Here is a 27797-nt window from a genome sequence, read left to right on the forward strand (position 1 = left end):
ATCTCATTGAGGTTTTGATTTGGATTTCCCTGATGCCAAGCGATGTTGAGCACTTTTTCATGTGTCTGTTGGCCATTTGGATGTCTTCTTTGGAAAAATGTCTGTTCATGTCTTCTGCCCATTTCTTGATTGGATTATTTGTTCTTTGGGTGTTGAGTTTGATAAGTTCTTTATAGATTTTGGATACTAGCCCTTTATCTGATATGTCATTTGCAAATATCTTCTCCCGTTCTGTCGGGAGAAGATGTTTGGTTTTGTGGACTGTTTCTTTTGCTGTGCAAAAGCTTTTCGTCTTGTTGAAATCCCAATAGTTCATTTTTGCCCTTGCTTCCCTTGCCTTTGGCGATGTTTCTAGGAAGAAGTTGCTGCGGCTGAGGTCGAAGAGGTTGCTGCCTGTGTTCTCCTCTAGGATTTTGATGGACTCCTGTCTCACGTTTAGGTCGTTCAACCATTTGGAGTCTATTTTTGTGTGTGGTATAAGGAAATGGTCCAGTTTCATTCTTCTGCATGTGGCTGTCCAATTTTCCCAACACCATTTGTTGAAGAGACTGTCTTTTTGCCATTGGACATTCTTTCCTGCTTTGTCAAAGATGAGTTGACCATAGAGTTGAGGGTCCATTTCTGGGCTCTCAATTCTGTTCCATTGATCTATGTGTCTGTTTTTGTGCCAGTACCATACTGTCTTGATGATGACAGCTTTGTAATAGAGCTGGAAGTCCAGAATTGCGATGCCGCCAGCTTTGCTTTTGTTTTTCAATATTCCTCTGGCTATTCGGGGTCTCTTCTTGTTCCATACAAATTTTAGGATTATTTGTTCCATTTCTTTGAAAAAAGTGGATGGTATTTTGATGGGGATTGCATTGAATGTGTAGATTGCTCTAGGTAGCATTGACATCTTCACAATGTTGGTTCTCCCAATCCATGAGCATGGAACATTTTTCCATTTCTTTGTGTCTTCTTCAATTTCTTTCATGAGTATTTTATAGTTTTCTGAGTACAGATCCTTTGCCTCTTTGGTTAAATTTATTCCTAGGTATCTTATGGTTTTGGGTGCAATTGTGAATGGGATCGACTCCTTGATTTGTCTCTCTTCTGTCTTGTTGTTGGTGTATAGGAATGCCACTGATTTCTGTGCATTGATTTTATATCCTGCTACCTTACTGAATTCCTGTATGAGTTCTAGCAGTTTTGGGGTGGAGTCTTTTGGGTTTTCCACATACAGTATCATATCATCTGCAAAGACTGAGAGTTTGACTTCCTCTTTGCTGATTTGGATGCCTTTGATTTCTTTTTGTTGTCTGATTGCTGTGGCTAGGACTTCTAATACTACGTTGAATAGCAGTGGTGATAGTGGACATCCCTGCCGCGTTCCTGACCTTAGGGGAAAGCTCTCAGCTTTTCCCCATTGAGAATGATATTCACTGTAGGTTTTTCATAGATGGCTTTTATGATATTGAGGTATGTACCCTCTATCCCTGTACTCTGAAGAGTTTTGATCAAGAAAGGATGCTGTACTTTGTCAAATGCTTTTTCTGCATCTATTGAGAGGATCATATGATTCTTGTTCTTTCTTTTGTTAATGTATTGTATCACGTTGATTGATTTGCGGATGTTGAACCAGCCTTGCAGCCCAGGGATAAATCCCACTTGGTCATGGTGAATAATCCTTTTAATGTACTGTTGGATCCTGTTGGCTAGTATTTTGGTGAGAATTTTTGCATCCATGTTCATCAAGGATATTGGTCTGTAATTCTCCTTTTTGATGGGGTTTTTGGTTTTGGGATCAAGGTAATGGTGGCCTCATAAAATGAGTTTGGAAGTTTTCCTTCCATTTCTATTTTTTGGAACAGTTTCAGGAGAATAGGTATTAATTCTTCTTTAAATGTCTGATAGAACTGCCCTGGGAAGCCATCTGGCCCCGGGCTTTTGTTTCTTGGGAGATTTTTGATGACTGCTTCAATTTCCTTAGTGGCTATAGGTCTGTTCAGGTTTTCTATTTCTTCCTGGTTCAATTTTGGTAGTTGATACATCTCTAGGAATGCACCCATTTCTTCCAGGTTATCTAATTTGCTGGCATAGAGTTGCTCATAATATGTTCTTATAATTGTTTGTATTTCTTTGGTGTTGGTTGTGAACTCTCCTCTTTCATTCATGATTTTGTTGATTTGGGTCATTTCTCTTTTCTTTTTGATAAGTCTGGCCAGGGGTTTATCAATCTTGTTAATTCTTTCAAAGAACCAGCTCCTAGTTTTGTTGATCTGTTCTACTGTTCTTTTGGTTTCTAGTTCATTGATTTCTGCTCTGATCTTTATTATTTCTCTTCTCCTGCTGGGTTTAGGCTGAAAGCATTCCTTCTAAGGTCAAGGTCAGGAGCAAGACAATGATGTCTGCTCTCACCACTTCTATTCCACATTATACTGGAGGTTCTACCCAGGACAATTAGGCCAGAAAGAAATAAATAAATGGCATCAAGATTAAACAGGAAGAAGTATAAAATTCTCTCTATTTGCAAATGACATAGTCCTTTCTCCACACCCAGGCTTTTCATCTCACTAGACCTAAAACTGAATAGGTGACAATATCTTCTTTCTTGGAAGCAAGTTGTCAAATTTCTTTGTCAAGGCTCCATTTTCCTGCCATTTCTCCTTCCTCTGAATAAGCGCATCTGTTCCTATTTCCAGGTGCTCCTCATTGGCGCTCTCACACCACGCAGGCGCCTCCTTCAGTGACGAGAACGCCGCTGTTCTGCTTCCTGGGCAGCGAGGAACCCCAAAGGAACTCTACTGTCCCACGCGCTTGCATGCCTACTGCTGGCTTTGATGCAGGGTTTCAGAACACCACACAGCTGCTGTCAGTGTTCCTATGCCACTCCCCCCAAACTTGTAGAGCCCGAGGGCTTCATCTGGCTGCACACCCACCTCGGAGCTAACTTGATAAGCACCTTTACTGACTGCCTTCCCTTTCTGTCCACTCCCGCCCCCCACCAAACCCCATGAAACTGGTGTGTCCTTATGTGGCCTCTCAAGCAAACTACTTGCACTGGACTCCTTGTTCTCGGGGTCAGGCTGTGGGGAAGCTAAACCTATGACAGGATAGTCAAAGTGGGTCATCTCAACTTAGCTGACCTTGATCAATTCATAATGTTACAACAGAATAGGAAATACCAGAGTGCACTCTGCATTTGTTTCAATTTGGGACTGTACACTGGGTTCATGTAAACTGTATCTCAAGTGGGACAAAGGCAAGAATATTTAGGAAAACTCTGCTCCAAAGACTTTTCATCATTTTACAAACAATTGTCATTTCAACAACATACGACCTTGTAAAGAAAAGTGTCACTTTCCCAGAATATCTAAGGAGAGGCCAAAAAGCAGTGCTAGGTTTTCCGGATAGGAGGATGCTTGGTTTTTTTATTCCCTGAATAAATTTTGATTGTATAATTTTCAAAAAAGTTTACAGGAATCCTAGGAAGGCTGATAAGAGTGACATCCATACATTACTGGTGGCATCGTGTCAGCAATCCTATAAATCCTTGGATTTATGCTAAGAAAAAAACTTTTCTAAAGAACTAAAAGGTGACATGCAGAATGACGCACATTGCAATGTTGTATGTTCAATAAAAATGGAAAGAATTTAAATGTCTGGATAGGAGGGATTTGAAAGGGCATACTCTCAGAAAAAGAGGCTTTAAAGGTAAGTCTGCAGGGCACTTTACAGAGAGACGGAGGAAAGTCTGTAGAGCACTTTACAGAGAGACGGAGGAAAGTCTGCAGAGCACTTTACAGAGAGACGGAGGAGAAAATGTCAGTCGTTTATATAAAAAACCTCATGGGACTACTGGTGAAAATTGCTTCAGGTGCCTCAGTGGCACACCCAGCTGTGCCCTGTTCTCTGGAGAGGTTTGATGGTGAGCCAACATAATTTAGTGTGAACTTAAGGCAGTACAACAGCTCTCATGAATTCAGAACTCACACTTAAAACTTGACTTGGCATAAGAGAGCACATGGGGCAGGAGTCCATCATGAAGTTCCAAAAACGAGGAGTGGTTGGCAATGATTTGTCCTCTTAGCCCGGCGCCCAAAACCACACCGGGCCTGTGGCCAACGGGGACACAAATCCCCACGTGGGGTTTTAAACACGAATTGTTCTTAAAAGAGTAGTCAGTACTCAGGTCTCCCAGGCCCACGGAGAATTTAATAGATTAAACGCAGGGTCGTCTCAAAGTCGTTAAGAAGTATAAATATCTGGGCAGGGAGAGGCGCCGTCCCCGCGGGCGACCCCGAGGGACTGGGGAGCAGTCCGCGGGGCTGAGGGCAGGGGCGCGAGCGGAGCCGGCGGGGTGCGCTGGGAGGCAGACGGCGAGCGAAGCGGACGCGAGACCGAGCTCCCCGGGCCTGCGCGGATGCCCCGCCCCGCCGGCAGGGGCGCGCTCGAGCCGGGCGGTCCCGGGAGGCGCGGCGCGGGCGGGGCAGCCGAGCTCTCACCGCCCGGGGGTGTGGCTCCCGCGGACTGGCCGGGCGGGGCGCCGCCGGGTTTAAAAGCGCCGGGCTGAGGGCTCCGACTCACTTGCGCTCCTGCCGCCTCCGCGCCCAGCCATGGAGCGGCCGCCGCTGAGCGTCCTGCTCCTCGGCGCCGCCGGTTTGCTGCTCCTGCTCCTGCCCCTCTCCTCTTCCTCCTCTTCGGACGCCTGCGGCCCCTGCGAGCCGGCCGCCTGCCCGCCCCTGCCCCCGCGGGGCTGCCAGCTGGGCGAGACCCGCGACGCGTGCGGCTGCTGCCCGGTGTGCGCCCGCGGCGAGGGCGAGCCGTGCGGGGGCGGCGGCGCCGGCAGGGGGCACTGCGCGCCGGGCATGGAGTGCGTGAAGAGCCGCAAGAGGCGGAAGGGTAAAGCCGGGGCAGCAGCCGGCGGCCCGGGGGTGAGCGGCGTGTGCGTGTGCAAGAGCCGCTACCCGGTGTGCGGCAGCGACGACGTCACCTACCCCAGCGGGTGCCAGCTGCGCGCCGCCAGCCTGAGGGCCGAGAGCCGCGGGGAGAAGGCCATCACCCAGGTCAGCAAGGGCACCTGCGAGCAAGGTGGGCACGAGCGCTTTCCCTTCCGACCCCGCCCCGGCGGCCGCGCGCCCCCTGGCGGATCAGACCCGACAGGGCGTCCGCGGTCGCGCTGTCCCGCGAGGACTCAGTGGGCATCCCGGGAGACGGAGTCGGGGAAGAGGGGTGGCAGCCGCCGGGAGGCATGGGCGACGCCCCTTCTTCTCTTTTTTTGGTAGTTTTATTTTGAAAGCTTGTTGCGTGCGCCGAGAATTGAGGACTGGCGGGGCGAGGGTATATATAGAAAACATTTTCCGATTACCACAGCTCCCGCGTCCCAAAGGCTCAGCCAGCACAGTGCTGCCCCCACTCTTTTGGAAACCCAGAGATGCCATTTCCTCGTCCTTCTTTCTTGGCTCCGGTGGATAGGTGGAAGTGAAGGCGAGAGAGGGGGAAAGAGTTTTACGATGAAGTACAAAGTAAGGACTTTCAGAGAAGTTGTTTGTCCTATGTTTAATTGGCTAGACTGTAAGAATTTTAAAAATTGGATTTCATGGTTTCTTAATATTAGAGAAAATAATTCACTTACTGGAAATTAAAGATTCTCAAACAATAATGAAGCTAATTATTTGTGGGCAAAAAGTACAAACTCTTTGAAGAATGTTTTTATGAGGTAGTTTATATTGTGAACCTTATGACCATTTTGTTTTTCTTTCTTGTCCCATTTTTGTGTAATTCGTCCCCCAGGATGCACTGTTAAGCAGGAATGCCTTTGAGGTTATGTTTGATCGTTTTTTTTTTTTTTTTTTCCAGACAGGTCCAAACTTGCCATAAATGAAAGGGGAAAATAAGAGTCTGGACTTGTAAGGGGGAAGAAACCTCAGAGATTTTAACTCTGTCTGAAATGAAATTACTGCCTACGGAAAATGTTAAAGGGAAAGTTAGAGATCCAACCTTGGCAGTCCCTCTCCTGGCCCCAGCCGATGTAGAAAAAAGGGAGGCAGTTGCTTCTTTAAGCACAGCTCAGACTTTCTCCACACTTTCCAAATAATTCTTTTTTTAGAGCTTTTCCCAGAAGTCCATACTCTGATAGGTCGTATGTCACTAATTTCACAGTTCACTACTGAAAGCGTTAAATCGTGTAACTTAACTGTTGACTGTTTAGATTATTGTCACCTTAAACTTAGAAAATCACAACCCAAAATAATTCATAGACTTTTCCAACAGAAACAGTCATTTGTTCTTTTGGATCTAACTTATCAGTCATTTCCTGAAAAGAGAAATGTATGCAGTTTAAAAACGCATTCCAAATACTGAGATTTTTCTTATAAGCATTCCAAGAGGAATTTTTCCCTATAGTCTTTCCAAATCACTGGTACTTGCTTATCAGAGCAGAAGGTTAGCTGGATGATTGTTTAAGCATTGTTGCCAATTCTAGCCTGTAGCTGGTTTTATCCCTTGTTCTCTCCTGCTATGTGTGTCTCTAAACACACAGTGGGATTATAAAATCTTGAGACGGACAGTCCTATAGAACTAGTCCTATCACCTCATTGCCATGAACACTCAGTTCCTCAGCATCTTTCCAGACTGTAAACCCCATGAAGATATGGACCTGGTTTTTCTTTTTGGGAAAATGTTAAGGGAAGTAGCATCTAAGACTGGAAACCTTGACATAAATTAGGCTTTTCTTCCCAATTTAATTTAGAGATATGGGGTCTAAAGCCTGGGAGCATTTATTATGCCAGAGTAAGCAGAAAAGAATATGAGGTCTACCAGTGTACTTTTCTACAACAGAGACAAATGGGGCCAAAACCAGATCTCCTAATATATTTCTCCTGATGTGGAGGTGTTTTGACAATGACAGAGGCGAACCTGACAGAGTGCCATTTAGTACTGGGCCTCTGCAAAGAATAGGAAATGCATTTTCTAGGTCCCTCCAGTTATTTTTACCCTGAGAAGAAACTTGAGTTATGCTTCCTCAGGTATTGAGAGGAAGGGGGCATTCTTACTCATCTTGTTAACCAACACTTATTGAGCATATAGCACATGTCAGCCCTGTACTCGGTATTCTATAGCCAAGGATGCACAAACAGATCTGGTCTTGCTGATTAAGAAAGTATCCATAGTTGAATCACAGATCTGTACCTCTGAAACAAATAATGCAATATATGTTAAAAAAAAAAAATAGTAGGAGGGGAAGAATGAAGGGGGGGACATCAGAGGGGGAGACGAACCATGAGAGATGATGGACTCTGAAAAACAAACTGAGGGTTCTAGAGGGGAGGGGGGTGGGAGGATGGGTTAGCCTGGTGATGGGTGTTGGGGGGGGCACGCTCTGCATGGAGCACTGGGTGTTATGCACAAACAATGAATCGTGGAACACTACATCAAAAACTGATGATGTACTGTATGGTGATTAACATAACAATAAAAAAGTATCCATACAAGTTGCAGTCTCACCTCCCTGAGTGCCTTCCCTGGGAGACCCTCCCAATCATCCCCGTCTTTTCTGAGATCACCATTTACCTACCATCTGGGGAAAGATCTTGGTCTGCCTGTTTTCTGAACCTGTGGTAAGAGGCAAAGCCATCTTCTCAAAATTATGTCCAAAAGGTAATGAGCTAATCATCTCAAACCTTGGAACTGCCATCATGAGTTTAGTGCTATTAGATCTTATTGAGGTCCCTGATGTCATGAGTAGGTGGAAGAGAGGATTTGACAGTTCAGTTTAATAAAAAGTTATAAAGGTGCTGAGATCTATAATAAAATCACACAGTTGGAAGAGAATATGGTGCTCCTTTATTCTGGTTCTTGGTTAACACCTTTTGTTTGTGGTTTGTTCGTGGTCCTTTATTTTTTTTAAAGATTTTATTTATTTGAGAGAGAGAATGAGATAGAGCATGAGAGGGGGAGGGTCAGAGGGAGAAGCAGACTCCCTGCTCAGCAGGGAGCCCAATGCGGGACTCGATCCCGGAACTCCAGGATCATGACCTGAGCCAAAGGCAGTCGCCCAACCAACTGAGCTACCCAGGCGCCCTTGTTCGTGGTCCTTTAAATCCGAGCTTCTTGGCGATTCCATTTCAGCCACCTTGGGTGTCTGTGTTTAGTACTTTTAGGACCAAGTTCAAACTGCCTAGCTGGGCATACGAGGCTCTTTACCATAACTATATGATTTTGGCCCCTTCTCTCCAACCCCCTTATGGTCCAGTCACAGTAAGTGTTGCTGTTTGCAGTCACACCCTCACTATCTTTCCACTCTTTGAACTCCAGGACTTCAAGAATCAGCCCATGTCCCTTTCTCTGTGAAGCTCCTTAACCTCCCCCCACCCTGCTGTGTTCCACCTACCCTGTACCCCCATAATGATGTCCTCCTTCAGTTCTCTGTAGGCTTCCAGCCATTTTTCAACAATATTTATTGCACATATACTGTGGATATGTAAGCAAGAGGGGTTCTAGCGGAATGATAAGACACTGAGCTCTAGAGCCAGATCCCTGGGTATGCATCTTAACCCTGCCCCTTATGCTTAGGCAAGTCACTTGACCTCTTGGAACCGGGTTTCCTCACCTGTAATAGAGGGATTAAAATCATACCTGTCTCAGAGTTGCTGTTAAGATTCAGTGTTGTGGAGATCATCCGTGGAAAGCACACAATAAATATGCATTTTCATTATGGAACTTGAAAGTAAGCTCCATGAGGAAAGGGAACTTTTGCTTCCTGATCTATGCCTACATCAGTGCTTGGCACTAGTAGATGCTTTAAACCTATGTTGAATGAAATTTGCCGGGAGTTCTTCTAGTCTCAGGGCAAGCAGGCTTGAATAAAATAAGATCCCTTTCTCATGGCTTTTACTGTAAGCTTTAGACAGAAACATTTTTATTTAATAGCATGTACTGTGAAGAATGTACAACAGGGAAATGGGATGGAGGCTAGGGCTGGAGGAGCAGTATTAAGTGAGGGTGGGCCAAGCCATGCAGAGGATCCATGTGAGGATTTCGGCCAAGGGACTGGAATTCCTGAGGGAAAAACAAGCTCTGCTGGTTAGTATAGCACTCCCCATTGTCTCCAAAGGGCTCTTTAAATGTCTGTCTTCCCCACTAGACTAGGAGCATCCAAAAAAGAGGGACTCCATCTTATAATTATTTATAAATACAGTGGCTGGTGATTAGTTGGACACTTAGCAAATATTTGTTGATTAAACAAAGGAATGTAAGAAGGGGCCTTCCCATTTGGAAATGTAGGCTATGGACTCTCCTGCCTGTCCACTTTTCTCGTATATTCTGCCTTCCTGAAGTCTAGGCCAAGGAATACATCGGACCGTTGACTCATCTTCCCTTCCTCTGCTATCCTGAACTCTAATATTAGGTGGTCACTTTTCCCTCCAAATCTCAACATTTCTCCATCCCCTTTTTGGTAAGAATTAGGTTCAGAGCTGCAGAAACTGTTCTGTAAATAGAAAAAGCTTCAGTAAAAGAATTTCGTTTTCAGAAACTCATTTCATTTGATGAATTTTACACATTTGCTCTTTGAGAAGCTCATTTTAGGTTATCAACATAAAAATGAGCCTATCATTTAATGTCTTTGTTGTATTACTATCCACTAATGACTTATGAATTTGTGATATTGTGATTTACAATAAGTATATATGTGACCTTAACTCCATTTAGGGTGAAGCTCCTAAAGCCCTTGGAATTTCCTAAGTGTGGAGTGTGATGGGATATCTTTTGCTGTGTTAATGAGTGACTTTGGGACTGAGGAGTGGGCAGGTTGCCTGCCTGTTGAACCAACCACTTGATTATTGGGTGGGAACTTTCAGGCCCACCCCCCACCTCCTGGGAGGGGAGACGGGCTGGAGACCAATGATTGTCATAGAATCATTAAATCAGGTTTATGTAATGAAGCCTCCACAAATACCCAGAAGGATGGGTTCAGAGAGCTGCTGGGTTGGTGAACATTGGAGGTGCTGGGAGAGTGGCGCTCCCAGACAGAGCATGGAAACTCCAACCATACCCCTTTCCCGTACATTGCCCTACACAGCTCTTCTGTCTGGCTCTTCCTGAGTTATATCCTTTTATAATAAACTGGTAATTTTGTAAGTAAAATGTTTCTCTGAGTTCTGTGAGCCACTCTAACAAATTAATTGAACCTAAGGAGGGAGTGGTTGGAACCTCCAGTCTGTGGCCAAGTCAGAGGCACAGGTGGCAAACTGGACTTGGGATGGGCATTCGAAGGATGGGGGTGCAGTCTGGAGGGACTGAGCTGTGCGAGCTAACGCTATCTCAGCTGTCAGAAAAGGACCCCCAGCTGGTGTCAAAGACTTGCTTGGTGGCATGGAAAAAATACGTCGCAACTGGTATCAGAATTGTAGAACTTTACTGAAAGTTGAAACAGCGATTTGAGAATTAAATGAAATTATTAATGGTCTGGTTTATCTCCAGGGATGGGGGGAATGGACGTCCGTGCAATACTTGTTAAGCTAACACAGTTATACCATAAGATGGTCACAGAGCCCAGAGGAGGGGGATCCTTCATCCAGATTTGTAGAAAAAGAGCCAGAAATGACTTGCTGGAAGAATAAGGTCCTGAGGGATGTGAAGGAATTGGCTGCAGCAGAGCTAGCCCGGGAGTTGGAATGGACTTAGAAGGGAGAGGAGACGAGTATTAGCAGCAGAAGGACTAGCACGTGGTTCCATGGGGCTGCCATGCAGAGAGAGGGAGCAGCAGTGGCAGCTGGACACCTGACAGAGCCCACTGATGGAAGGAGAAGTTTAGATGCATCGAGGTTTAGAGGTGATCACAAGAGCAGCGGGACCTAGTGAGTGATATCATTGGATTTATGCTTTTTAAAAAATCTGTATTGGCCACCCTTAGAATGGATTGGAAAGGGGCAAGACTGCGATCAGAGACTCCCATTAGGAAGCTGTTTAACATAATCCCAGGAAAGGATGCCTAGACTTCTTCACAAGACCTTAAGTTTCTCGGATCTTAGAAGCATTCTCAAATCCTGATTCCTAACCCGCTGGGGCAAGCTGTGTGTTAACTTGGGAGAGACAAGCCCATTGTGCTGTGCTTTTTTCTTATAAATGACTCCTTACAAAGTGTCCTCACATCGCTCGCTCATTAGCCAGCCCTGCTCCCGAATTACAGCCACTTGCTCATTTCAGGAAGCTCTTCCTTTCTCTCCCACAATCCCCATTCCTCTGTCTGCCTTCAGATCAGACACAGAAAAAGTCACATCCCAAAAAAGTCTACCCCAGCTTTTAAAATTTTTCTGGCCTCCTTTGCCCTTCTTGAGCACAGAAACTTCAGGACCTTAGCTCATTCTTATTTTACCTAGTTTTAATCACTGCATTTCAGAGAAGATTTGAAAACCTGAAGAAGCTTTAGAAAAGAGAATAGGCGGCCTTGGAAAGGGGTCTTAAAGGACTTAAGATTCTTTTCGAGGAAAGTAATCCAAAGAACAAGTTAATGTTTCTTCATGGTTGGCAATGAGTTATTAAATGGAAGGTGCCTGACCTTCTGTTCTACAGTTCCTCAGGAGATGGAATTAAAGGGCCTGGAATTAAGTAGCCATGAGGCACATTTAGATTACACAATAGGAAGAACTTGCTGTTAAAAAAAAAAATGGAATACAGTAACATGCTCCTGTGGGAGTCCAGAGAATTCTGTCTGAAAGATTCTCTTGTGGAGAGCTGAGAGAGAACCTAAGTGAGGAGGGGAAGCATGTGGAAGAGACTGTTAAAAGTTTTGAAGTCTTTGATACTCTAGACCTATGAGATGGAATGCTTGAGCTAAGCGGCATCTATTGGCACCACTAAATATGATTTCCATCCTTCCCCTGGAGCCTGCCCTCTGGGTTTACTGCAGACTTGCCTTCTACATGAAGCTGCCTTATAAGGCTCTCTTTGGGTAGTTTAGTGACAACACTGTCTTGGATGGAGCCCAAGGCCAGCCAGCCTGCCTTCATTCTAAATTCCTCCCCACAGCGGATAAGATTATGGTGCTTCCTTCACCTCAAGCTACCCCAAAAATGATCTCACCACATCTGTGTTTTTAATTGTAAGGCAGCCTCTTGTCTTTATCAACTATTAAGAAGGAACCCTAAATTGTTGTCAAAAGAACTTTTAAGCCAGGGAGCATATGAATGTAACCTTTTTAAAAAAATTTAGATCCAGGAGTGGCACTGTTAGAAAGATTCCAGGCAGGAGAAGCCTTTTGAGTGTATAAATGAACATCAGCTTATTTTAGGCAGTTCTAAAGATTTCCCTGTGAGACCTTACTCTTCAGGAAGGTGGGTGGGAAGTACTAGAAATGTCTAAGGAAAGCTTTTCCCAAGCCTGTTCTGGGTGGGTTTTTCAGGTCGGTAAGACCCAGCACCCCACTACCCCACAAAACCTACAAAAGAAAGTGACAAGTTCAGGAGAAGAAAGCCAGGGTTGATCATAGGGGGCGGGGAGGGGGGATGCTTTTTGTTTTTTCTTCAAATTGATGTATTAAATAGTTGAACTCTTTTATCTCAAGTTGGGTTAATGGCAAAATCATCTGGCGCCTTTGAAAAAGCTAATGTGTTGGATTGACTTTAGGGTTCTACAAAGGAGGGTGGGTGCGGTTGATTAGGACCAGCTGGAGCACGGACTAGCCCCGCCTCCCTTAGTTCCTCCATGGGTCACCCGGGAGAGGAGCCGGCTGTGGAAAGGCCTGGGCCGCAAAGCAGGCTGAGATTGCAGGGAAGTTCTGGGTACGAAAAGTAAGACTGGTTCAGACCTGCTGAAACAGACCTAGTAACCCAGTGCTGACAGAGCCGCCTTCATTTGGTATGAAGTTACGTACAGTGAGGGGACTAAGGACAAGCCCACATATCCAAAATAGAGTTTACTGTGAAAAAGCAACACCCTCAGAACTTCAGGATAACCCATGTAATAAGTGAAGGAACAGTTTAGTGTACCTGCTTCACAGGATTATTGCGAAGGTCAAATTGTGGAACGAGTATGAAGTCACTGTACGGTGTGCAGCACCAAATCAACGAAGGGTCATCCTTGACTGTAAACTCCTCTGGGGCAAGAACGCTACATGGTACCTTGTAGGTAGTGAGAATAACTGATGTTTGTGAGTAGTTTACGGTTAACTGAGGGCTTCTGTGGATGTTTGCTCCTTTGGGGCCTTGGAAGGTAAGGGGAGTTATCCCAGCTTCCAAAAAAGGAAACTGCAGGTCTGCCATCCACACAGCCAGTAAATGGAATTTCTGGTGTGTAAATCTGGGTATTCTCCAGGCTTGCTGTTCAAAGTGTGGCACCTAGACCCGCAGCCTCAGCTCTCTGCACTTTCTCCTCTGTAAACCTAAAATTATTTCAAAATTAACAAGGGGCACTGACTGGCTCAGTTGGTGGAGCAGGCAACTCTTGATCTCCGGGTTATAAGTTCGAGCCCCAAGTTGGGTGTAGAGATTACTTAAAAATAAAATCTTAAAAAAAAAAAAAAAACTTCAGTGTGGAAAAAGTTTTAAGAATACCTTAATGAATTTATCTTGCTCGTATTTTCTCTTTGACGAATTGACGGGGGATAGATGATACATTCCAGTGTAAATAGGTCTAAAAGAGCTCTTTCAATGAGCATAAACTAGAAATTCGTTATGATAACAAAGGTAATGTCCTAGTTTCCTTGGCTTTTTGTGGTAACGGGATGCACCTTATAATAAATGTCACATATTACATTCAGGGAAGGATCGTATTTCTTAAATGAATGTATCTAAGGGGGTCCTGGTACAGATACCTGAGCTCTGTCTATTGTCAGTCCTTCCAGGGCCAGATGGGGAAGTCTCCTCAGTTGCAGCCAAGAGGCTCTGGAAGGGCCGGTGTCCTGGGAGAACCTGGCCCGAATAGTTTCCCAAGCAGGGCCTCTTGGGGCATAACATTTGTGTGTGGTGTTTGACCATTTGCCAGGCTTCCTGGTAACTCCGAGTAGGGTGAAGAAGGAGAAAAATCTCTAAGATAACTGTCAGCACACTCCAGTGTTCCCTTTCCCCTGAAGTTTGAGCTCTGAGCGCTGACTGAGCCCTGCCCCGCCCCCCCCCCCCCCCCCCCAGCACCACTCTGGCATCAATTTTCCCAGCTGGGATCATAATATTTACTCCACATCTAAACTGTGATTCATTGTAGGGCTCTTCTCTTTCGGGATTGAAGCTTTTTTTTTTTTTTTGTCTGTCGGGTGATGACTTGCAAAGAAGGAAAATCCTTGTAGGGGGTTGAGAACTCAAGCATAATCCATTTTGACTTTCTGAGAGGAAAAGAGCTAGCACTTTAATATTCTAACAGGCAGAAATGCAGCTGACTTCAATCACCATGTCCTTTCATGTTGTTTTTCTTGAAGAAGGGACGTCTCCAGCTTTTTTGGAGGCTTGTCTTTTCCCTGAATGAGAAAGGCTCAAAGATATTTCATTTACATCACGGCAGATTAGCCCGCCAGCGGTCAAGTGGTTGAATGGGGAAAGCTTTAGATCTAACATCTGTTCTGCTCTCTTCTGGCCTGACCCCAAGCAAGGGAGAAATTTTTATCAAGAAATAGACCTCCTGGAACATTCAGAAGGTTTTGAAAGAGACCACACAGAAATGAGGCTTTAGGAATTTGTCTGGGTAGCCCGAGCCTGCAGGATGCAAAGCCTGCTCCTTCTCCATGGGAGCTTTCAGAACTTTGTGCTCAGGGAACAGAAATCTGAAAGTGAATTTCAGTAGCAGCTGCAGCAATTACCCCACAGCCCTGGCTTCCGAAGGACCCCCCCTCCCCGGAAGCCGTGCAGCATGGGACAGAGAATGAAATGCTTAGTAGGCAGCAGTGCTGCTCCCAGTTAGAGCAGACGAGGCGAGGGGATTCATGCTGCGAGGCTGCTTATTAGAGATGCCCAGCCCAGCTGGAGAGGGCAGGCTGGGGCAGAGAGCAAGAAGCTGCCAGAGTTTTGACGGGCTAGAGCTTCGGAACCAGGGGCCCCTCTCTGCTCAGGTATGTCTCAGATCAGAGCTGCTGATGCAGCTTGGCTCTTTGTGCACCACCAAGCCTTTGGATCACTGGAAGATAACTGTCAGGGCCATGTTGGGACCCAGTTGTGACGTGGGAACGTGAACAGCCCCTCCCTCATTCCTGCCTCTTTGGAGGCCTTTTTTCACTTGCGTTGCCTGGCCTGTCCTTGCATGCTGTCCTTTTCTCCTGCCTGAGCACAAAGAAATCTGGTTTTCTCTCTGCAACCCCAACCCTTTGCTAGTCATAGAGCTTGGCCAGCAACTTTATAAATGGTGAACTCTGCTCGATCTGCGCTCCCAGTTCCATCCCCAGACTTCTGAGCCACATCTGGCATGCCCCCATAGAGAGCGAATAAGCAAAAAGTTGGCATGCCACCTCTGAAAGGTCTGTGTTATCCAGGAGATGGTTGGCCTTCTTTTCTTGATACTTCTTTGGGGTGAAGTCTTTTCAGATGCGTTAGGATCCTGATTTATTATTCCATGCATCAGCCCAAGCCTAGTGGCCCTTCCCAGGTTCAGTCCAGAAGGTAGGGGCGATAGCCATACCCACTGGTGACCATGGGCTTGATAGGTCTCCGAGGCTGACCCCAGGCCTGACCCTACCAATTGTCTTCAACTCTTATGACTTCTGGGCTCCCAGCAGCCAAAATCTGACCGATACAATTGAGGAAATACAACAGAGAATGGTTAAGGATGCAAACTTTGGAGTCGGACCACATGAGTCAAATCCCTCTTTGTCACTTAACTACTGGTATGACCCTAACCTCCTTTATTCATAGTTTTCTTGATTGCAAAGCAGGTATAATATTAAAGTCTGCCACTTGGGATTGTTGGGATCTTAAGTGAGCTAATATATGAAAAGCATTGGTACCTGGAACATAGAAAAGTCTCAGTAAATGCTGTTTCATTTCAGTTTTTATTGTTACTGGCATTATAAACCCTGGTATGAGTTATTTTATAAGCACCTTGACTGTGACATGTTGATGTCTTTGTGGGGGGGGAGGGCACGGAGGGAGAGAAAGAGTCTTAAGCAGGCTCCACATCCAGTGTGGATCCCAACAGAGGCTCCATCTCACAACCCTGAGATCATGACCTGAGCCGAAATCAAGAGTCAGATGCTCAACCGACTGAGCCATCCAGGCGTCCCTGACATGATGTCTTTGACCAATCCAAACGTAATACTGCCCTATATAACTCCAAGTTAGATCCAAAACCTGTGTTTAGGTCTATGCAAACAAAATGGCAGCATGATGTTCTTATAAACAAATCCCTGAAAACTTTTATCTAGTTCTTGTTCTTGCTCTTCAAGGATTTCAGGACAGGGAGTCCTGTTCCATCTCTGAGAGATCCCAGAGCCTAATGCAGTTACATGGGAAACCCCCAGGATACTGCCCAGAGGGTTCACTTTGCTTTACAGCATGGAATATTTCCGTCTTCCATGTCCCACGCTTTTTTTTCTAATAGCACCTTTTGAGTGTAGAGGACATGTTAGATTCAAAGGACACTCATAATATTTTTTATATTTATTTGTTTGAGAGAGAATAAGCAAAAAGAGGGAGCAGACTCTCCACTGAGCAGGGAGCCTGATGTGGGGCTCGATCCCAGGACCCTGAGATCATGACCTGAGCTAAAGGTAGATGCTTAACTGACTGAGCCACCCAGGCGCCCAAAGGATACTCAAATTAAGTAACTATTGGTCTGTTTCTTCCCTGCATATATAGGAAATGTTTTGGGGGTTTGTTCATTTAAAACAAAAAAATCAGATATTGGCTCCAAAGAATATGAACCCAAATCCGAGATTGGCAAAGAGTATGATTGGTATTTATTAGGTACATATTGGGTATTATCCTTGACTCCTAGAGACTTCTTGGTGGAAATAATAAAGCCCTTAGCTTGCAGTTCATGTATCTCCTCTTTGGCTTTCACATGTAGTCTCAGCTTAGCAGGAACTTGTTTAAAAAAAAAAATCAAAACATTTAACCATAAACAGACATATTTAGACTCAGAAAGGTACCCACTTAGGTTGGTTCTTTGCATCTACTTGAAAAGTGGTGCCATCAACCTCCCAGCATAGGGTGGAGAGCAGAAGAAAGGAGGGAATAGAGAGGAAATTCAAGAAGCTAGGTAACTTTTCAGATCCACCAGTTTCAGCAATTTTGAGTGAAATTTACAGAACACTGGAACCACCAACTCTCCCTGCACACATGTGCTCTGTCACATTCTAAAGCAGTGGTTCTTGACCTTGGCTGGACATCAGAATCCCCTGAGGAGTTTTATAAAATTCTGATGCCCGAGTTCTCCCGCAAGATTCTGATTTAATTAGTTTGCTCGTGACCTGGGCAGCAGGACTTTTAAAAGCTCCTAGATGATTTAATGTCAGGCCGGATTCAGAACCATTGTTCTAAAAAGACTTCAAGTGACTTTGAGGGTGCATCATTTCCTTAGGATAATTATAATAACGATGGGCCAGTTTTGTTCCATTTATCCAGCAGGTAATGTCTCGCAGCAGGACAACTTTTCAGGCTATCTAGTTCACCATGGGAAGAGGGAGCCCTAGAAAACTGAGCACTCAGTCCTGTGCAAGCAGCAGGGTGGCTTGGCTGCCTCCTATCTGCTTGGCAGCTTTGGTGCTGTTATCGGAGTCAGAATGGAAATATTTCTACACTGGTATTTGTTGGTATCATGAAAGTTGGAATACCACAATACTTTAGGAAGAGTATTAACCTAAAGCTACACAACTCAATCTTTCAATCCTGTCACTAGAAGTAAGTTCCATGAGCCTAGTGCTTTTTAATGTTTTGAATCCCCGGTGTCTAAACTTGGGATAAGATAGTAGGTATTCAACACATGTTGAGTAAATGAATGAATAATTAAGAATAGATTGTAATGTGCCTGTGGGGAAGGGGACCCTTCACACTGGTAGAAACCCACCCTCTCCCTGTCACCCATCCCCTCGGGATCTCCAACAGGGAGAGGTGACTATCCAGCTTATAGGTTCCCCAGCCTCAAGGAGAATTTTTTTGTCACTTGGCTGAGATCGTCCTAATAGTCATCTTCTCAAATTGCCCCTCATACTCCCATCCTACCATCACAACAACTCAGACTGAGAATAAATGTTCCGTTCAATTTTATCATCTCCCACAGTCATCTCCCAGGAGGTAGTAGGGGATAGTATTCTACCGCTGGCTGTGTGACCTTAGAAAATTTACTTAACCTCTCTGAGCATCAGTTTTCTCATCTGTAAAATGAAGCTGCTACCTACCTCAGAAGTTGGTTGTAAGAGTTACGTGAGTGAATGTATTTATTTATTTTTTTTTAAAGATTTTATTTATTTATTTGACAGAGAGAGACACAGTGAGAGAGGGAACACAAGCAGGAGGAGTGGGAGAGGGAGAAGCGAAGCAGGCTTCCCGCAGAGCAGGGAGCCCGATGTGGGGCTCGATCCCAAGACCCTGGGATCATGACCTGAGCCGAAGGCAGACGCCTAACGACTGAGCCACCCAGGCGCCCCTGTATTTTAAATGTTTAGCACCATGTTTGGCCCACAATTGGCCCTTAATAAAGATTACTCTGGTCTGCTTTCCCCTTCAGTTAAACAGCAAGAGAGGAAGGCACAGATTCACTTCATTCTTCTTTGTGGTACTGCAAACCCTGAGTTATGAGTACTGAACCATTGCTCTGAGGGGCAACACAGTTAAGTCCCTGATCATATGCTTGTCAACCAGTCAATACATAACTTTGTTTTATGTGTGTTTTTGCTTAAAGACAACTTACTTAATTTATACTATTGATTTGTTCACATTGAGCTCACCGCCAACAACCTATAACTCCTGCCTGAATGAAACTTACCTAAGACACATTTTCCCTGTAAGACATACAGCCTTTTTTTGCTTGGAACACTAGACAGCACTTCAGCACTACACTTGGGGACCATTTTAAACCGTGAAATCACCAGCAGGAAAAAAAGTGGCAATAATCAACTGCGAAAGGGATTCTAGTTTACAGTAGGAGGAGAGCTGAAACAAGGCAGTTTGACCTTGTTTGACCTCAGCTGGGAGCTTTATTTATTTATTTGCCACTCTCCATGTACAAGAACATTTGATTTGGGGGTTACAAATTTTAGTGAACGGGTGGCTCCACAGATATGGAATCCATGAATAATAAGGATCAACTGTTGGACGGAGGTCAGTGACAAGCATTGGGGAACTACAGGTTTCTGAAGGCAGAGCCCATTATGGGTTGTGCTTCTTTGGTGTGCCCCAAAGCTAGAACAGTTCAGGGCACAGAGCAGGTACTTAATAGCTAGTTGTGGGATTCTCGATCCAATTTAACAAACACATGTCCTATCCCTATGGCGGCTGTCCCAGTGACAAGCTTCTGTTTTTGCCCTGCACTCATCTGCAAGCAGGGCTCCCATTCGCCAGGTGGTAGAAGGATAGATTTTACTGCATTTTTATAGGGACAGCAGGAGGCTCCCACCCATTTCTCTCTGCAACCTTCCCACCAGCTAGAGTCTCCTGTGTGGCTCTTCCCTCGCACAGAGCCATTTGGCCGGCACCACTTTTCACCTTCCCCGAAACCAGCCCTCTCCTCTCTGTCTAGATTTACACTTGGCAATTTTAGGCTTTGTCCTGGCTCCTCTGGGTTCACCCATCACTTCGCTCAGGAAACCAAGGTTACCTGGATCATCACCTGACATTAGAAGTAGAAAATTCTAATGATTCCCTATGAATCATGTCAAGTACCTTTTTGTAAATGCTGTGCTAGGTGCCGTAATAAGGAAATTTGCAATGATGAGAAAGATTGTGCCCCTTCTCTGAGGAGCCTGCAAACTTGTGGTCTGATGGTTTCTGAAGTATAGGAAGGCAGAAGAGGCAGTTAGACTAACATAAAAGAGACTCTCGTAAGTCAGGTCATTAAAAATGTGTAGCAACAAAGAACATACACACAATCTACCCCTCAACTCTTTATTTTTAATAATTAGAGGCCTATATTTTCAATGCAATTTCTACGAAAAGGAAAAACGAACAAAGGTACATTCATATTTGTCATCTATGAATACATTATAATTTACAGACTTCATGAGCTTATAAATAATGTAACTATGGCTAGGTGTGTAGTATACAAATGACTAGTTATTACTTTGCCCAAAGTGACATTACAGAGTGGAGACAAATGCGTTTTTTTTGTTGTTTGCTCAGAATTGAGCTAAGGATAGGGCGCCTGGGTGGCTCAGTCATTAAGCGTCTGCCTTCAGCTCAGGTCATGATCCCAGGGTCCTGGGATTGAGTCCCACATCGGGCTCCCTGCTCAGTGGGAGGCCTGCTTCTCCCTCTCCCACTCCCCCTGCTTGTGTTCCTGCTCTCGCTATCTCTCTCTCTCTCAAATAAATAAAATCTTAAAAAAAAAAAAGAATTGAGCTAAGGATAGACTATTGCTCCAAAAGAATCTCAAAGATTATGTTTACCTTGGTAAACACTAAGAAAAAAAATGTAGTAAATTCATTTTGTTGTACCTAGTTCCCCTGACAAATGTATAAAAGCAAAATTTTAAATAGGTGCAAATGACCTACTGAGATCATGAGGATACTATTTTGCAGTTAGTGACCCATTGTCAGATGTTTAGCTTTTTGGACAAACTATAGTGGGTTTTAAATTCTAGACTTTACTTATCCTTGTTAATTCATTTCAGTTGGTGTGCAGTTTGTGTGTTCTGGGAATGTGAGCTCATTTAATTTTGTTTTCAATTAAGATCTTTTTCATTACTGAAAAAAAACAAACGTCATGGAAACTTGTAGAATTCATTGAAATCAAATACCATCATTGTTAATTCTATATTTTGTATTTCATTCTAGTGTTTTTCTAGGCATTTATTATATAATTTAAATAGTGTTATTCATATTTTTATATCTTATTTTCATTTATAACTATCCTCCATGTGTTTAAAATATTTCATAAATTTTATAATGATCATTTGAGTGAATTCTTATTTACTCCAGTTTTCCTTTGTCATAAATAACCTTAAAATTCACATCTTTGGACATAAAGGTCTTCTTTCTTCTGCATTACATCTTTAGTCCCTCACATTGGAGTTACTGATTCAAAGGTATGGACATTTCAAAAAAAAATTTAATACGTATTGACATTGGTGATTCCATTTTAACAATTAGCCTCTTCTTGGGGCACCTAGGTGGCTCAGTTGGTTAAGCGTCTGCCTTCGGCCCAGAGTCCTGGGATGGAGCCGCCCGGCATCAGGCTCCCAGCTCAGCAGGGAGCCTGCTTCTCCCTCTCCCTCTCCCCCCTACTCATGCACTCTCTCAAATAAACAAATAAAATCTTTAAAAAAAAGTTAGCCTCTTCTCAATTAGACATATTTTCTCCAAAAAACAAAAGGCCAAAAACAAAGCATTCCAATATGCAGTCAAAATTACTTTTGAATTATCTTCAGACTTGAATTATACTGGGACTGTCCCTCTCCAATGGCCTAGAGACCGAGGAGAATACTACCTTCACCCCAGTCCCTGTTGATAAAATGTGCAGTGACTGACAACACCCAGGCACTCTGCCCGTCATCCAGTTTGCTCCCAGGCTTGCCAGGCACTGGGAATAGATAGAGATCAGCTAGAACTCCTCCATCAGGAATTTGCTGTAATGCCTTGCTTTTGTTAAAATCCAGTTTGGTCAATCATACATTTCAAAATAATAGGGAGCTGGAGAGAGTATGCCTTTATACATCATTGTATTAGTATTCATTAAAAGCGGCGCACCTGGGGGCTCAGTCGTTAGGCATCTGCCTTCGGCTCAGGTCATGATCCCAGGGTCCTGGGATGGAGCCCCACATCGGGCTCCCTGCTCAGCAGGAAGCCTGCTTCTCCCTCTCCCGCTCCCCCTGCTTGTGTTCCCTCTCTTGCTGTGTCTGTCTCTGTGAAATAAATAAATAAAATCTTAAAAAAAAAAAAAAGATTCACTAAAAGCATGTTCCTCTTTGCTAGAGTAGCTTGAAATGTCTGTTGTAATGGCAGCCACCTCGGTGAGATCTAAACGGTCAACACTTCGTGAGCTTTGGAGGTTTTGTCTTTAGTGTTTTTTCACAGAAGAAAAAGAAGAGCCTTTATAACTCTTTGACCACAAACACTATCGATTCTCAGCATCTCGTTAAATACGAGTTCCGTGCATAATAGTGAGCCCGGGGCTCGGCCACCTGTTTCATCTCACTTCTGTGAGAGGTGCTGTTACACTCCAGCTCTCAGGGGCAGCCTGTGGCCTCTTCCACTGATTACAACCGGAAAAGAATCTGCTTATAGCATTTTACTGCACGTGTCCTTGCAGCGTTCCTCATGTCCTTAGAGATTGGCAAAGCCCTGTTTCCTTTTTCCTCAAATCCTTCACCTCCAGCAATTCAGCGACAATAGTCCTCTCTGTGAGGCAGATACAGTAGTAACTAAAGAGTGCTGAGGATAGACTTATAAAATGGAGAAGTGCACGGGATTTTTCCAGCAGAAATGTTTCCCATATTTGACCAGGAGTTAGGAATAGGACCAATATCCTAAATCAACAGATAATAGCACAGTTTATAAGAATTTTTACATATGCACATATGTATGTCACCTTTATAATCCTCACAGGATGCCTGTGGTGTATTATCCTTACATTATAAATGAGACAGCCGAGGCTCAGTGTGTTCGAGTGCCCAAGCAGAGCCCTAATTAATGGGAATTGCTTGAAGCTGGAGCAAGGATTTTACATAGGCAGGTGTGTACGCGGGTGAAAGCCACAGGAAGCGAAAATTGAGTCTCAGGACCAGTTAAGCACAAGGGATGCTTCATTCTGATTCCTAATCTGTGGATTTCAGTTTCCATTCCTAAACTGCAATTTCTTATACTGATGCCACATTCCACGACCTCCAGTGACTCTGATTATCACCAGTGTATGGAAATGCATGTGTTTGTGTTGGTTGCACTTTGGTTAAACCATATGTGTCTTTTTGAAGAAAAATATCCAGAAAATCTAAAGCTGTTTTTTTAGTAAGTTAAAATAACTCGAAGTCAAGGTTTTGGCAGTGGCCATTGCCTAGTACAGTGTGATAAAATTATTCCCTAAGTGCCCATGATTAACTTGGTTAATTACAAGTAGTCCAACTCCCAGTTGTGCGCGCTGCCTGCATTGTTGGTTTTGCTTAATAACCAGTGTGTCATTCAATTTTCTGAGGAAAATGCAAAATAAGTTTAAAAAGGTAATCAGGTAAATCACTGCTTTCACATGTATTTTCTAAATATTATCACTAAAAAGCAGAAGAACTTGGGGCGCCTGGGTGGCTGAGTTGGTTAAGCGTCTGACTCTTGATTTTGGCTCTGGTCATGATCTCAGGGTCATGGGATCGAGCCCCAAGCTGGGCTCCATGTTCAGTGGAAAGTCTGCTGCTCTCCCTCTCCCTCTGCCCTTACCCCCATGTGCACACACGTGCACACCCTCTCTCTCTCTCTCTCAAATAAAATTTTAAAAATACAAGCAGAAGAACTTTGTGAAGAACAAATTAAGTTTTCAGTCAATTTGAATAAAATTGAGTCCTGGGAGATTTATCGTGTGCGTGTGTGTCTGTGTGTGATCTCTATGGAATGGGAATGTGACCCACTCAGAAGTCCTTGAAATCAGCAGGGTGTATCATAACAACCAAAAGGCCTAACTCTGAACACTGCCAAAGAAAACAGGAAATAGGTTTAGTATGACATTTATCTCAGACTCAAGAAGTTCTTAGGCAAAGAGGTGAAGGAATATTTATCAGCAATTTTTTGAATCAGTTATGTAATTTAGTTTCTATGTAGTTTGTATTATTTTTTAGTTTGTAAATACTTTTAGGTGATGTAAGTCTGTGCCTGATGAGAAGATGCTATTCTGTACCAGTTCCTTCAACATATAAGGGGATGGTTGCATTGGGGGGGGGGGGGGCGGCGGGACCAGAACAATCACCAAAAGAGGGCAACAGCTAGTGTCTCAGTAAGGAATGCGTTCAGCTGCAAGTGACAGAAAACCTGACTACAGTGGCTCATCCAACAGGGGGTTTGTTTGCTTGCACAACAAGGAGTCCTGGTGTGGGTTTAACTGCCCATCAAGACCCAGGTTCTTTCTGTTCTATCATCCTTTGCCTTTTGTTGGCTTTTGTCTTCATGTTTAATAGCTTCGATAAAGCTGCTGTGCCTCCGGCCATTGAGTCTTAATTCAGGGTGGTGAGCAGGAACAGGGAAAAGAGCAATGCCAGTTGTATGTCCTGTTTTATTAGGTAAGCAAAAGTTTCCCAGAAGCTCTCCTCTCAGCAAGTGCCTACCTAATCTAATTGGCCAAAAATGGGTCAGTTGGCTACCCTAGCAGCAGGAAAGACTGAGAAGAAGGAGGGTGGAGATTGGGGCAGAGTCAACCCTTCTGTGTCTGCCAGAGCCCTATACACTTAAAAATAGTTAAGATGGTAAAATTTATGGTAAATTTTAATTTTTTAGTATTAGCCACTAGATAACAAAGCCAAAACCTCGTGGACAATGTTTACCACACAGAGGTGACAAGCTATCCCTAAAAAGAATCCCAAAATGCAAGAATCCCAAAACAGGTGTTAAGGTGAATTCAAAGGATGACTGGAAGTTCAGTGTTTTGGAGTCCACAGACCTCCTCAGACTTCACTGAACAGTAACTAGTCACTTTTGAAAACCAGATAAAATAGATCATGTCTGGAAGAAAATGAGACAAACTTATTTATAGCAAAATATGTCATTCCCAAGTTCAGTGGGAAGAGGTTCTATTGAAAAGGTGCCAAAGATCTTAACAGAGACCATTATGAAAGAAATGACATTTCGCTCTTAGAATTTAGAATGGTTTACTTTACAGAAGAGATGGCTAGCAGATTTGAGGATTCCTGCCTAATTTGCTTTCATTATGTGGAAAGGGATACTTTGAAGGTAAACAACAAGAAAAGTTTTTTTTTAATTGTATGCAGATACGTGCTATGAAAATGCTTAGGAAAGAAGCATACTTTATGCAATTTATGAAAATCAAACTTCAGTTCATCCCCAGGTCTAGGTATGATGAATTCCTAATTGTTGTGTTTTTATGCTTATTTAAATCCTACATATTACAGAGATGTTTAGAGAGCATGGTGTTCAAATCCCTGCTCCTCTAGTACTAAATGCATGATTTGGGCAAGTTACTTGACACAACTGACATTCAGAGAAGCCCTCTGTAAGATGGCGACTGTACTGCCTACCCAGCCAGGCTGGTGAGATGAGGTGCCTGACGCACAGTAGGGACGCAGTCTGCTCACTGCCCTCATCATTGGTGGTAGTGCTGAGGCTTCTGGAACAGCCCCCAGATGTCATACCTTGGCACTTTTATCCTTGTTCCTCCCTCTTTTTCTAGAGATGTGATTGAAGATGGAGACAGAAACTGAGTGGTAGGGATTGTGGGGAGAAAATTAGGGTTATTCTTGCCCAAACTAGTCCAGAGCCTCTCTGTTTTTATATATGTATAATTAATACCCTGCCTTCTTCCCACATAGGATGTGAGTAGTGTGTGTCCCCCGCTCTTCAGGTGTAACAATAGTGTTGTAAAAAAACACTAAGGAGAGAGTCCAGATTATACATTGACTAAATGTGTTGTATGGGCATATTACTTGGTTGCTTGGGCTCCTCCATTTCCTTACCTGTAAAGTGGAGTTAGCAGGGCCTGTATTAAAAAGGTAGGGTTGCTGGGCGCCTGGGTGGCTCAGATGGTTAAGCGTCTGCCTTCAGCTCAGGTCATGATCCCAGGGTCCTAGGATCGAGTCCCGTATCGGGCTCCCTGCTCAGCGGGGAGCCTGCTTCTTCCTCTGCTTCTCTCTCTCTCTCTCTCTCTGTCTCTCATGAATAAATAAATAAAATCTTTGAAAAAAAATAAAAAGGTAGGGTTGGGCAGTCAGTTAAGCATCCAACTCTTGGTTTTGGCTCAGATTGTGATCTCAGTGTTGTGAGATCAAGCCCACCTTGGGGTCCAGGCTGAGCGTGGAGTCGTCTTGAGGTTCTCTCTCCCTCTTCCTCTGCCCCCCCCGTTCATGCTCTCTCAAATAAATAAATTTTTAAAAAAATAAAAATAAAGGGGTGGGGTTGTGGAAATAAGCAAGGTAGTGGGTTTGAAAGCCCTTTGTAATGGTAAAGCTTGGTGCGAATGCAAGATTTTATTCCTTTTGGTTTTACCAATTGTTATAGCAACAGCTCTCAAATATGCCCACCTAGTTAATTATCTTGTGTACATCTGTGTCAAATGTTTACTTTTTAATAGATTGCCCACCTCCTTCCCTTCAAATCACTACCAGCAAGTAGTGCCCAGGGACGACTAATGTTATAGTGTTAGCCTGAACCAAGCATAATTAGTAAGGAAATCTGCCACAACAAATTCATACACAAGAAAATATAAAGCACTTTTAAAATCAACATCAATTTGAGATAGTCTGTTCCTCTCCTGCCCTTCATTAGTCAGGTAATCAAGAGTTGGCAGTGTTCTTTCCAGAAGCTCATGTTGCATATTGACCTGGAAAGGTATTAGTCCAGGTAACAATGGCAACTTTTATGTTAACCATCAATCACTTTAATGAGTACAAGAATGCATCCTTTCACCCTGCCAGAAGATGCGGGAATTAAGAGTGACTCATTCAGTGGTTAAATATGTGTTTTCTGTGTTGGGTGCTATCTTGGTGCTATGGGCATAAAACAGACTCCAGTTTCTAGGAGTTCTAGTTTAGTAATGGGACTGTGGCAGCAGACTTTGTTGGTCCCCTGAATTCAATCTCCTCATAAAAACAGAGCCATACAAGGGTGGTTGCCAGAGGTTGGGGAAGGGAGGAATGGGAGTTGTTTAATGGGTAGTAAGTTTTATTTTTGAAAGATGGAAAAAGTTCTGGAGATTGGACTGCAATGTGAATGTACTCAACACTATTGAACTATACACTTAAAAATAGTTAAGATGGTAAATTTTATGGTAAATTTTAATTTTTTAATATTAGCCACTACATACCAAAGCCAAAACCCCATGGACAACATTTACCACACAGAGGTGACAAGCTATCCCCTAAAAAGGATCCCAAAATGCAAGTGTGTTAAACTACTGATGCCGCAAGGTCTGCATGATGTCGATAGCTTTGTGTGAGGAAGCAGAGGAAAGTCATGAAGTGATGGACCTGATTATAGGCAAATCCCAACACAACCAGCAGGCACTCACTGGCAAGTGTGCTGCACCAAGCCATTTGTGGGTGAGTGCAAGGGACCCCCAGAAGGGTCCAAGGAGTTGGAGGAGTTTGGACCCCATGAGCTCTCAAAACTGACCAGCCCAGACTCCCTTCCAAGGGTCCCTTACTAAGGAGAAACTTCTAGAAGTAGAATCAGAATTGGGCAGGAAAGAGACAACAGAGATGAAGGAAAGAGGAGGCCAGATAAAAGTGAGGAGGGTGGGAGCGCCTGGGTGGCTCAGATGGTTGAGCGTCTGCCTTTGGCTCAGATCGTGGTCCTGGGGTCCTGGGATCGAGTCCCGCATCGGGCTCCCGACTCAGTGGGGAGCCTGCTTCTCCCTCTCCCTCTGCCTCTCCCCCTGCTCATGCATTTCTCTCTGTCTCAAATGAATAAATAAAATCTTAAAAAAAAATAAGTATTAAAAAAAAAAAAGTGAGGAGGGATTTAGCTCCTTGTGATTGCAGGACTGCTCAACAACAGCCAGAGACAAAGAAAACGGTCATGTCTTCTCCTGCATTCCACA

At 44.1% G+C, this 27797-nt stretch overlaps 1 protein-coding gene across 1 annotated transcript in view; it reads left to right on the forward strand.

Annotated features, from left to right (window-relative positions):
* The first annotated feature begins 4557 nt into the window (after nt 1–4557).
* The window catches only part of IGFBP7 (insulin like growth factor binding protein 7), a 69607-nt gene continuing 46367 nt past the window's right edge, over nt 4558–27797 (forward strand). Inside the window, exon 1 of the mRNA XM_028100607.2 lies at nt 4558–5070. Within this exon, the coding sequence (XP_027956408.1) occupies nt 4596–5070 (475 nt within the window). The 5' untranslated portion in view covers nt 4558–4595. The remainder of the gene's footprint in view (nt 5071–27797) is intronic.

The sequence above is a fragment of the Eumetopias jubatus genome, unplaced genomic scaffold, assembly GCF_037043125.1.
Source record: "Eumetopias jubatus isolate StellerSeaLion01/CBP00866 unplaced genomic scaffold, mEumJub1_p1.0 scaffold_2, whole genome shotgun sequence".
NCBI classification, from domain to species: domain Eukaryota; kingdom Metazoa; phylum Chordata; class Mammalia; order Carnivora; family Otariidae; genus Eumetopias; species Eumetopias jubatus.